This window comes from Lampetra fluviatilis, chromosome 14 (genome assembly GCF_964198595.1).
Source record: "Lampetra fluviatilis chromosome 14, kcLamFluv1.1, whole genome shotgun sequence".
Classification (NCBI taxonomy): Eukaryota; Metazoa; Chordata; class Hyperoartia; order Petromyzontiformes; family Petromyzontidae; genus Lampetra; species Lampetra fluviatilis.
Window position 1 is genome coordinate 12365578 of NC_136288.1, and position 12755 is coordinate 12378332.

A 12755-nucleotide genomic window follows, 5' to 3' on the forward strand; every position below is an offset into this window, starting at 1 on the left:
CCTTTCAGGTGCTGCATTCAGCCATTGACACACACACACGTGCACTTCAAATGAGCCAATGCTCATAATGAAAATTCTTCACAACAGAATTGTACTTTGAGGCTTTCATTACTGAAGTTGTAATTGAAGCTCATCATGTCATTTTTTTTCTTCCTCCAGGAAAGCCTTGTAGTGTTTCAAGATTCTTTTAGCAGGAGGGCCCTGCATTGTTATGCTTGCCTAATTAGATCTTTTGCAGTCTTTTGCACGTGTGAGGAAATGGCGAGAACACCAATTTGTACAGGCGGTGAGGGGGGAGGTGTAACACTCAAAGGTGCATGGAGATGGGTTCGCAAACCCACTTGTTCATCTCCCGGCTACCTCGCAACCCAGTAGGGCCCTCATGGCCTCTGCGTGATTCACATTTTTCCCTTTCCTCCAAGGCGCCGGAACACGGGCGAGATCCTCCGCGCTCGGCTGAAACCTTTTCATAACGCTCGAGCACATTTGACAAAGCTGAGTTTGGCGCGAGCTGGTGCACTTGCGCGGCACTTGAATGTGTCTATGTTATGTATGTTACAGGGGAGTTGTAGTGTAGTGGTGAGCACGCTGCGCTACGGACCCGGCGACCCGAGTTCGATTCGCGCTCACGGCCAACACCGGTGGCGATTATCTGAACCGGTCCTGGGCCTCTCCTCGGTCTACTCAGCCTCAAATGTGTACCTGGTGCGATGTGTAAACATTGCTTCCGGGGAGACAAAGGCGGCCGGGCGTTGTGCTGGCTACCCATCCCCTCGTGTGCCGTGCCGGTCTTCATAGGTGCTTGCTAACAGCACTTGCCCCAACATTCCGTTCAGGCTATACGGGGGATCTTTGTCTTTGTATGTATGTTGAACTTATTTTGCACCGTCCGTAGCTGACCGTGCCAATCCAAGGTGCACAATTGCCGCGTGTCCCTTACTCAGATCCACCAACTCTTGCCCCCAAAAGCACCTTCCCCTGCACCTCCCGATTAGCACGGTTGGCTACGTACGGTGCGAAAGAAGTTCAACATAACACACCAGACCATGCTTGTGCCACCACCCCTGGGCTACGGCGGTCCCTTAGCCCTCGAGCACATTTGACAAACGGTGAATTGTAGTGAGCCGTGTGCACCGTGTGTCACGTTCGTACGTGCTTGCGTGTGTGCGAGCAGACACGGCGCAGGACTGCCGCTTGCGCTGTGACGCTGTGGACCTCTACCACGCGCTGTTCGGCTTGAGCCGCCCGGCGTGCCTGCCGCTGCCCGAGCTGGGCCTGGTGGTGAACCTCAAGGAACGGAAGGCGGTGCTCAACCCGACCATCAAGCCAGAGGCGACGGCGCTTCCCCCGCCCGCCGAGATGCCGTCCAGCGCCGCGACGCCGGGAAGGGCGACCGTGGCCGCCACCGGCACGGCACGTTACCCCCTCTGTTACCCCCTCCGTTACCCCCTCCATTAATGAAGATTAGTAATATTGTTAGAGAGAGCAGTGAACTGAGGAAGACCAGACTTGGTAAATTGGCTCTACATATGTATGAAAATATATTTACTGAGCTCACTGATTGGTTGACCTGACAATATTGGGAGGAGGGAGGGGGATTGCACGCCACTCCCAAACCACATTTAACAACTAAGAGTGTTTGACTGAATGTTTGCTATCAGCAACTAGACTGAGACAATGACGAAGTGAAATTCATAGACTGAGAATCACTGAAATATCCACAGTTGGTCGTCGACGAGACTAAGACCATGACGGAAAAAAAATTGCTGACTGCATTAAATCCTGGCGCTTGAATGACAGTGATGTCAGTGGGAGCTGCTTTTCCCGTCAGCGTCGCCATGTCAGTGCCTCACCTGGGAAGTTGGCGGTCTGTGTGACCCAGGGGTTAGGATGATAATGTGGATTTTGGGACTGAAATAAGACAGTGGAGCGCCCTGGGCTGAAGCTGAGTTAAATCACCACGGCTGGAATTCAAGCGGCATACATTTCGCATGGCAGCAAGTCATTCCGTAGATATTCTTCGTTAGATTTTTTGTTGGGTGACAAAACGGCTTTTAATTGTGTTTCCATTAACGGGGTGCCACCTGCCACCAAGGTTTTTACAGAAATACAAATTTAGCTTATTTAAATATTAAAGAACGATAAATTAGCTTAAATATTTCACTTACAAATTGACATTGAAGAATAAACTCGAATAGGCTTCTCACGATTCTGTGAAGGGGAATAGAGGCACGTAACTTGCTTCCCATGTGACATTGGTTGATTCCCAACCATTGATTGATTGCTTTAATTTGTGCGGCTGGATTTTTTGATAATATTAGTTCTGCAGAGCGTGGCCGATTGTAATTATTCACCGCATTTTAAAGCTGGGAGCTCAGCCTTTAGGCGAGGCCCGCTGCCCCCCCCCACCCCTACCCCCCATTCCATTTATACCCCCTCCCCCCATCTCCATCCATTTAAATCTATAGAGAATCACTGGAGGACTTATCCTGGTGCCCCCGACGCCCCGGACTCATTTGGCAGAAATGTTGCTCACGTCCCACTTGTAAATCATGGCAGAGCGGTCGCTTGTTTGCCGCTTGTTGCAGGGGTGAGAGTGGTTCGAGGCGAGTGGCAGCCCCGGCGAATGCTTCGAGCGTGTGAACCAGGACGGATTCGCCACCGTCTGCATTCACACGGCGTCGCGATCAAACGTTTTCCCAAACTCGAAAAATTATCCGCAAAAATTACTCGGTTTGGGGAGAACACAGGGCAATCATCGTCCTCCCCCCCCCCTCCTATGAAACTACTGCAGACTGTCCATAACAAAGGTTCTAGAGGTCTATTGCAGACTGTGTCTGTGAAACAGCGCCTTTTGTGACGATAGCCTTCCGCCATTAAGAATGTCACGAATATCGAACGTACTCATCATCATAATTGTTTTTTTACCCTTCTATCTGGCAACAAAACTGACACCTTTTTTACAAGGAGTCATGTTTGCATAGACCACAATACCTGCAGTCATAATGCAAACAAAAAATATAACTCTGATAATGTATGCACTGTCCTTGAAGTTGATTGGTCCACACCCGAGACAGCTTTCCTTAGAGCCTAGTTTTGTTGCCAGATAGAAGGGTAAAAAACCAATTATCATATTTTACTGGCAAATGAGGTTCCAATGGTGTACTCATCATCAGTTTCACTTTATTTTGAAATCAGCCGGAGGAAGGTCCGGCAAGCAAGGAGGTGGCGGCCGTCAACCCACCGCCGCAGGGAGTGAAGAGGAAAGCCGAGTCACCCCTCAGCCTGGGACCTGACGCAGGGTCGGGGCACTCCGGAGCCGATCGTGACGACGACGGCAAAATGAAGCTCAAAATCAAGGTGCGGCTGAGCAAAGCCTGCTGCACGGCAGAGCCCTTGTTGTGTTTACAGTCTCCCTGATTGTGCTTTCCCAGGTGTAATGATGAGCACACTGGCCTTGCAATCCAGAGGTCGCCGATTCGATCTCCCAGCGCAGCAGTTGATGCTATCAATGGGCGAGATTCTTAAATACCGCCCCCCAACCTTCTGCCTCTGGTCTGCCCAGCAATAAATAGGTACACCGCAGTCGATAGGCGGGTCGAGTGTGGTGGGGTTAAAATGGATTAAACGTTTTGAGCAGTTTTGAAAAGGAGGCCAAATACGCTATCGAGGGACTCTCTCTAGAGTTGTCACGAGTCGCGAGGCCCTCTGGCCAGCGGTGACGTGGACACGAAATTGCAGGGCTGCACCTTTACCGTCGCCTCCCAGACCGGAGGCTTGCGTGTGCACTCATTATTCTGTTATTCAGCGGTTGTGAAACCCACAGGAATAAAACAGATAAAACTCAAAACACTTTCTTTGAATGCGCAAAACTGTTGCAAAATTATTTGGTTACTTTTTATTGTTCCACATTTACGATTAGTTTAAAACCAAAAATTGCGCGTGTCTTAGAAGGTCAGCATATAGACAAAAATGTATTTTCTCCACATTACTTTCTTTTTACGTAATAATATGCTGGATTCATTACATAATTGAGGCTATACTTTTTCAAATTATTTTGCTTTATTTTTAACGATTTATTTTGTCCTGTGCCGTTATTCTGCAGCGGTGTCCATGTGCTTGTATTTCTCTCGAGTCTCTCTTTTCCATACGAGACTCAATCTCATTTTGCCCTTCATTAATGGTACGGATGTGAATCGGACTAGCCTAGGGGAAATACATATACAGCGCAGCGTCCAATTCAACCCTGCATTGCAGACAATGACACGTGTCACTGGTGTATTGACACCGTCTGTATCTGGCCAAAGCAAGGGGAAGGCATGATTGATAGCCTTCCGTGCCCTGTCCTTATTCATCCTGTTAGCCACACCTGGCAGTGAGCGGTGCTACAGCTAAGCCTTGCTGGCCCATTTTCTCAAATGAGCCTTGTTGCACACAGTGCAATGTCATTAGTCATCCAAAAGAACTATGTTTCTGGTGTGCCAATGGATTTGTTGTGCTTTCACCGTACCATTTAATGCATTTATTGCGTAACGCTTGTGCCTCGTGTGCCGCTGCACGATATGCCGCCGCCGCCGTCGTGTGTTCTGCTCTTGCAGTTCTCAAACTCTCAGGATGATGAGGAGGTGGACATGGAGACTGTGCATGACAGCCAAGCCTTCATAAACCAGCAGCTCGGCATAATGGACTACCCGGCCACACCAGGTTCATTTCACCCCCCGTCTTGGATTTCATTGTGTTCGAGAACGTTTTTTTTTTGCCCGTTTCAAATTGTTACACCAGTTGTGCTATCGGCGTCATTTCACGAGACGTGGAAGTGTCCGTTTGAAAACACCTCGTGTTAGAAAAAATTGAGCCGCAGAAGATGATATCATAGAACAACTTCTGAGAGGCCTTCAGGTGACCTCCAATCCACACTGGCCTTGCTCGACATTCCCACGCGCCCTGCTGTGCATCAGTTCGTCGCATGGCAGAGCTGTAATTTGTTTGTTCCAACTTAAGTTAAACTTTTTTTTTATATCACGAGTCATTGGTAAACGGCCTGAGATCTTCATCCTACTACGTTTGTGAAACTCTGTTTACTCAAAGCTGGCTGAAACCCGGATTCAAAGCCAAAGGTATCAACGGTGCTCGCTGGACATTTGTGAGAAAGAGCATCATAGCTCATCGGATTCCTCCAGTCTAAATAAAGATTCTGATTCCGGCTCGGTGCGCCGACCGCTGAGCCACCCCGGCAAACGTTTCGTACAGGAATTAAGCTAATTAAGTTACTACTCCCAGAAGCCGATCAGTAATCACCATCCAATCGTGTGCGACGTTCACCCGCTAACGAACACCTTTTCCGACGTTAAGCCGTGCGGAGTGTCCTTTTTTTTTGTCTTCGATTCCTTGCTTGCTGGAGCAGTTAAGTCACGAGATAAAGGTTTTTTTTTTGGGTTAGATCGTGTTAAAACGTAAATATGTCGTTAAGTCACACAGATTTTCTCGCCCAGTGGCCTTCCGGGTCCGCTTGGCAGGAGTGGGGGGGGGCACCTTGTGCCCATCACGTGGGCACTGCACGTGGGCACCGCACGTGGGGGGGGGGGGGTTGGTTTTATTGTTGCTTGCGGAGAATTTGGATCGCAGTTCCAACAGCTGTCGTTCCAATTCAGTTGCACTTGATTCTGTTTTAATTGCAACCACACTTTGTAGTTACTGGCCGCCACGTGCAATGATTTCCACCCCCCCTCTTTGAAACTTGATAAACTTGACAAACGGTGAACTTCGGTTATGGGCCCTTTTTGGGTGTTAATGTCGGAGAAAAAAAAAACGGTTTTCCGCGTGTGTTTTTAATTTGGATGCCTTATCATGTATGCTGTGTGTAGTGTTTACAATCTGAAAGTTGCCATGCCTGCGGATGCCTGTGCATTGTTACACAGTGTGTGGCTCTATGCGATTAGTCGTGTGTAACAATTATAATAATGACTTAATTACCCAGCAAGCCACACTGAGTTCAAGGACATATCAGGATCTTTGTTTATACTGGAGGAATCTGATGAGTTATTAGCCTCTTTTTCATCGTATATATACATATGAAGATGTTTGTGGCCAATTCATGAGCGTCCATACTTGTGGAAGGAAGTCGGAGCGTCCTAAGAAAACCCATGGAGAACAGGGGGAGAATATACAAACTCCACACTCAAAGGCATGCCCGAGATGAGAATTGAACCCAGGCCTTTCTCGCTGTGAAACACGGGTTACCGTTACACCACCCTGCTTGCCCATGAGTTCTGAAGAGATGTAGTCCATTGCATGCAACAAACGTCTAATCATAACCATCATTTCTTAATAAAAATCTCTCTTAATTGAAAAAGAGAATGATTTCGCAATAGGTTGCACCCGAACTGAATTGATGGCTCTGATCAATGGGGGAAAATAACAATAATAATATGCCTGCTCGAAATGAAAAAGCAGCATGGGACATATGGTGTGGAAACTACCTGGTGTGAGCCACAGCAACGGTTCAGTACTTTGTGATAGAGCATCACAGCAGTTTGGCCAAACTCTGTAAGAAGATTAAACTCTACAAGAGTACTGGCTTGAGAAACTTGTACGGCAAAGAAAAATAACCTTGCTGTGCTTGCCAGGCAATATTCCCAACTCCGCTGGCATTTGGGTGCAGTGCTGCACGTGGCCACTCGTGAGCTGCCTGGTGTTATTTTTTTACTTGCAGTAATTTCACGTGGAGTATATTATATATTATCGTTAGACGTTGTCTCGCGATAAAACATGAGGTGATTTAACCTCTACCAGAGCGTGCAGCTGAGAATATACTGCATTGTCACCTGTTGTTTAAATGCAAATGTGTTGTTGCGCTATCTTCCAGGCAAAGATGCTACAAAAGCGTCTTCTACTCCTGCAGCAGATACTCCAGCGCTCCCGATATCATCTCAACCGGCGGCTACTCCCTTCCCTGCTGCCGCATCCCATTGGCTGGCCGCTTCGGAAGTGCTGCCCCCGTCACCGCAACACGCCCAGCAGCAGCTGCAGCTGCAGTCGGGCCACCACCATCATCACCACCACCACCACGAGCACAAGAAGAAGAAAAAGAAACACAAGCACAAGCATAAACACAAGCACAAGCACGACAGCAAGGACCGCGATCGCAACGCCTCGTCGTCGTCATACTTCCACCTCAACAGCCCGGCGAGCGGACGGTCCCTCAATTCGCCCTCCGTCTCCGACTGAGGTCGCCGGCGCGGGGGCTTGAACGTGGCACCGCCACTGGCCTCCTCTGGTCCGGCCACACCGCCGACTCGTGCCGGGGCCTGCGCGACTGGCGGACTCGGAGAACTCGAGTGTTTTTTTTTTGTCGGCGTGTGGCGACCCTTGAACCAGGTGCCGGAACGCCGCGTCATTAAACGAATGGTGAATGAGTGTCTGCGTGGCTATCACGGCCATCTCTGTGCTGTAGTGTGAGGCCAGGCTCCAGGCTTCAATAATACGCCAGGTATCGCCGACGCCACAAATCCTATGTTTATCTGCCAATCTGTATGAAAAAAAAGTAATTTTCCACCCTCTCAATATCCTGCCTAATATACTGTTCTGTATATCTCATTTTTTATTGCCTACATAAGGAGTCTGCATGGTTGATTGTTAGGGTCTCCAAGACCCTCCTGCTAGCCATTCGGAGCTGTATAATTGAGCCATTCTTTCTGGGGTTTGCATAGTGCGGCGCAGCGTTTATAGGGGGCCCATGCTATTTTAGAAGGCAATTAAAGTCACGCGCGAGGCTAAAAATAACCGCGGCTATCGCTCGCATGAGGCAACGTTGCCAGCGCGGCGCACGGCTGTCAATCTGCGCAGCTACCGAAAGCCGGGCCAGCTCCGCTCCGGCCACGACAGACAAACACGAAAGCGAGGGGTCGATGCATTCCTCATTGTAAACGACCGCTGCCCGACGTGGCAGACGGGGCAAGGCAGCACGGTCCTTTATTTCCTCACCCCTCCCCTGCCACCACCCCTTTCACTGCTTCCCCCCCCCCTCTCAACAAAAGCTAATAGGTGTGCATAACGCGCTCCGTGAATGACTGGTGTTTATCGATCGCAGCTGCAGAGAAAGAGAAGTAATTTGGGTGCCGGGCTGGGTCAGGTCCTCGTGACGTTCGTCGCTGCTGGAGCGGGGATCATTTCGCCGACGTTTTTGATCTTCGTCGGCCGTGCCACCAGAGCTGTGACTTAATTAAGACGCCCGGGTGAAGACTTTGGTGCGTACTGACAGTTGTGCATCGCCAGAGGTGGGTAGAGTGATTGGTAGTGGTGTCCGCTGCCACTGTGGGTGGAAGGAAAGGGCTGTAACGTGGCTGACACTTTTTCTTTTACAGGGAAATGCAGGTCATGTCGGCCGTGACAGTTAACCTTCCTACATATGTCAGATGTGGGCAGAAGGCCTTCAGAATAAAGATATGAAAGACATGCCCGCCCGTATGTTAGACCTATTCACTTATGTCAGATGACAGTAGAGTAATACCGCAGCTCACGGAAATTTTTAATAAAGTAATTGGCGAGGGTTTTAGCATTAAAACGATTTCTAAAATCTTTTACTGAACATTTTAATTGATCATCTTGGAGCCTAAAACGCTCTTCTTCTTTAACCACGAAGAAGAGCGTTTGCCCAAAACATCGATAATGTTATTCTCCTAAATGAATACTCTCCGTGGGTTATATCCAACAGACGATATTTGTCATAGCTTATTACCCAGCCTAGCCATAGCCGTTGTAGTTCGGCTTTCCTCGTGAGGTTTTGGGGTTGGAGGTGGGAGCAAGGCAATTAGAGATGGCTTTGCTTGATGCACCCACTAAAGAGAGCAATTCCCACTGTGCACCTGTGACCCAGCCACCTCCTCCTGGCCCATTAACTTTTAAATTGGACACTGAAAACATTCCCACAACTTTGTACATGCGCGCGTGTGTTAGTGTGCGTGCGTGTTACTGCTCGTGGTCATTCTACATTTCTTAATTTCTTCCCTCTGACGAGAAACAAGAGCAGACACGAGCAGTTTGCTCCGTCGTTAAGTTTACCTGGTCACTATTTGACAGCCCGCCACCTCGCAGCATTTTTTTTTGCAAACTGGAACGCGTTCGAGTGTCCTTGCGTCACGTAAAAAAAAACGGCGTCATCGAATTTCATTTTGAACCAGCGCACAAGAAATGTGAAAAGTGTGCGCAGACTTTGTGCAAACAAAAAAAGCCTTGTAGCCCAGATTTGGTAACGTGTCCGATAGTAGACTTTGAAAGAGCTCTGCATAACACAGTGAAGACGCAAGCACGCTCGGCATGGTATTAATCAGCCACTGGCAATTTTTTTTGTATGTTCATACATGTCATTATTCTGCCTTGATAATTTTAACCAAAAAAATTGCAGTACAAGTTATGGGTCAAATATAGATTTTTTTTTTTTATCTACAAAGGCAAGACGCTGCAGTTGATGTAACGGAATATCTATAGGAGGCTCGGATTATATCGACTTCCGTGGCCAAAATATTTCAAATGCTCTGGGCCGACCCCATATACATGATGGCTTACAACAAACCTGCACCAGCTGACATACAAAGTCTCTTGGGTCATTCTTTATGCGTCCTTGTGTGTGTGTGTTTTTTTTCGTCACACTACCAGGAATGTTAACCTCTGTGTAATTGCATAGACACGTTTTGAAAACGGTGTGCCCCGTGAGAATTTTGACTTATTTTGGAAATGCACACCTTTCTCCTGCTGTACCTTCTTTAGACATCAATAGTTTTGTTTGAGCTCTGTTAAGTTATCTTGTTCCGCAACTACACCGAACCGCCAGTGAAAATGTGCTCCCGGAAAGTGTAGACAGTCATACGCGAGAGCCTCAAGTGAAGACATTCGATTTAAAAAAAAACCTCTTGACAGCCCCTTGTCACGCTGCACTTCCCCCCCCCACCCCCCCCGTTCCCACGGGTGCCAGGTGAAGGTTATGAAATGCACGGAATGCCATGGCGGTGTGTATTCACGGTGTCGTTTCCTTCCCATCTGTCAAGATATGTTCGCCCCTAAAGCTGTCAGGGGCGAGTCCTCGGGAGGTGGGGCTGATGGGGGTGGTCATTTTTTCTTGCAAAGGACGCGAAGATCGCCTTTTAAAATGCGCACCCTGTGATTTTCACGACTGCACCGGACCCGACGACGAGTTTGATTAAGCGGAGGCCGTTACCCTCCAGGGTTGCGTTGCTTCGCCACCTTTATTCACGTGATATGACGAAGCCACTTCCAAGGGTGGTTTATTCGATCAAGGGCCACACTTATTATCCATCGAACTCACCCCCCCCCTCCCCCCCCAGTATGTCACCGTTATGTTTTAGATTTAACGCGCATGTCCCCTCTTCGGGAGGGGCTCTACCTCTTCCTTACGCGTCGCAGCGGACAAACGCATCTATTGGAAATGAGCGAAGGAGACGGCTGGCGATGTCTCTCTCGCACGCTGCACGAGAGGCTGTGGCGTTATTAAAGAACCCCCAACCCCCCCTACCCCTCCCTGGAGGGCCGACAAGCTTGCAAGGTGAACAGCGCTGCAAAATTTTACGCGCCAGCGACGCGCCCTGGCCACCCCGCTGCTCGCGGCGACCACCGAGCCCCCCGGCCCCCCGCCAGCTGACCTGGCAGGGCACGGCTGACCAAAGCATTGCGAATTGCGCGCCGATGTTTCGGTTTGTGCCGTGGGAAAACCGCACCGGCCCCCCGCGGTCCTCGTTCTTCTTCTTGTCGCTTTTGAATGTCGTTGCTTTCATTTCGCGTTTTGCGGACGCACCCATTGTTAAAGTTCGTTTGGTGCATTTTTTTTAGTTTTTTTACGCGCGCTGCATTGTACGCGTTGCGTGTATATATATGGTATGTTCACAGTTCGCAACTTTCCTCAGAATTTCGCCCTCCAGATATAAAAATGCACGTGTTGTGCCCTAAGTGGTGCCGCTCCGTTTTTGAGTTTTGCATGTTTTCTTTTTTTACCCCCCGCGTGTTTAAAGGATGTGCAAAGTTACTAAGATGTAATGATAAAATCTATTAATATCGTTTATTTAGCTGAAGCGACATGGCGTCGCAGCGCGTGTGCAGGAATCGATGGCGTTCCATCGATATGCTGAGCGATGAAAAGGGCTCGTGCACAGGTATGGGTTGCTAGGTCGCAGAACGGTGAGAGATTGCGACCGCTTGCAGAGGGCTTCATCAGTGAATTTGATCGTGACTGATGTGTTGTTTGTAATAGGTTCACGTTACCCCGACAGCCACGAGAGACGCTCCACTCGTTTAGTTAGAACTGATTTTTTCCCCCTGTTTGTCGTTGTCCTTACCCCCGCACCTCCAATGAGCGTGGTTAGCTACGCAAGGTGCGAAATAAGTTCAACATACACACTTACAATGCACCCGCAATGTTCAAGAATCGTGGCGAATCGCCGAGGAAGACAATTGCAACCATTACTGACGATCCATTTGTCCTCAAAAACCCCCGTCTAAATAAACATGTACATAGACAGACATCATGCTGCCTCCTTTTATTACTATCGCTACTGGGTTTGCACGTTTCCTCGTTCGCTCAAAGGGATTGTTCCGCATTCTCACCGAGTCCTGTAACAATCACAATGATGTTTCTTGGTCTGGCCACCTAGGATATCGTGAAACTGGTGAGATGATTACTTGAATAAGTGGAAAGTCCTTGCTTTTTTATTTTAATGAGCCTTGGGCAATTTTCACATCCTTGAGACTGTGGAAGGCACCTTACAAATAAATGTTAATTATTCAATTAATATTAAATTTGGTTTAACACATGCTTTCGCGACCAATATCCATAATACTTTTTTTTTTCGGTTAGATCTCGTATACAAATATAAATGTGTCGTTAAACCCACCCGACAGCCAACTAGTAAGGTTTGTCACGTAAACAGAACATGCGAATTCGTTACTCGTACAGCACACCGGTGTGTTGGAGAGCAAAGCCACAACATTTACTATCTGAGTACGACGTTTCGCCAGTAATTACAACAAGCCTGGCTGTCCGCCTGTTGTAACTACTGGCAATACGTCGTACTCGGATTGTAAATGTGGCTTTGCTCTCAAACACACCGGTGTGCTATACTAGTGTAATGTAATTACGGCGGGAGACCACTTGACGGGTAGCACACTTTTATTAACATTTACTTTAGCCACAACGACACGTGTAGCCAACTACAGCCTACGCTACGCGTTCCACCCGGCTACACACACGCGGGCTCTCCGGCCCCGTAGCTTCCAGGGGAACTCCCAGACCCACCCCGGCTGGGTATGGGTCCCGACCACTGGGTCCCACAGCCGGCCCTCACACGGACGTCCGGCCCCGGGTCCCACGGTCCCGCCTCTGAACCACACAGGGTCCCGGCCCTTACAAGGACATCGGGGCTAGGGGTCTCAGGGCCCTATCTCTTCCTCCTCCTCTTCTGTCTTCACTGGTTACCAACTCCCCGAGTGCTGCTGTGCATCCCCCTAAATAGTCCTCCGCTCCAGGGGGCGGGGCCTATGCGGACCTCGATGTGGACATCTGCCTGCGGACCGCGATGTAGCCACACCCGACCCGCTCTCACACGATCCCCCCCCCCCTTGTCAGCACGCACCGCCACTACACAACGCGATGTAGCCATCACCCGACGCGCTCTCACACGATCCCCCCCTGTCAGCGCGTACCGCCACTACACTAGTAACAAATTGGTATGTTCTGTTGACAAACCTTC

General features: G+C 49.1%; 1 protein-coding gene across 1 annotated transcript in view; it reads left to right on the top strand.

Moving 5' to 3' along the window:
- Nucleotides 1-11552, top strand: part of TAF2 (TATA-box binding protein associated factor 2) — a 63394-nt gene extending 51842 nt beyond the window's left edge. Inside the window, exons 23-26 of the mRNA XM_078862727.1 lie at nucleotides 1175-1413; nucleotides 3199-3360; nucleotides 4599-4704; nucleotides 6866-11552. Coding sequence (XP_078718853.1) covers nucleotides 1175-1413; nucleotides 3199-3360; nucleotides 4599-4704; nucleotides 6866-7227 — 869 coding nt within the window. The 3' untranslated portion in view covers nucleotides 7228-11552. The remainder of the gene's footprint in view (nucleotides 1-1174; nucleotides 1414-3198; nucleotides 3361-4598; nucleotides 4705-6865) is intronic.
- The last annotated feature ends 1203 nt before the right edge of the window (nucleotides 11553-12755 follow it).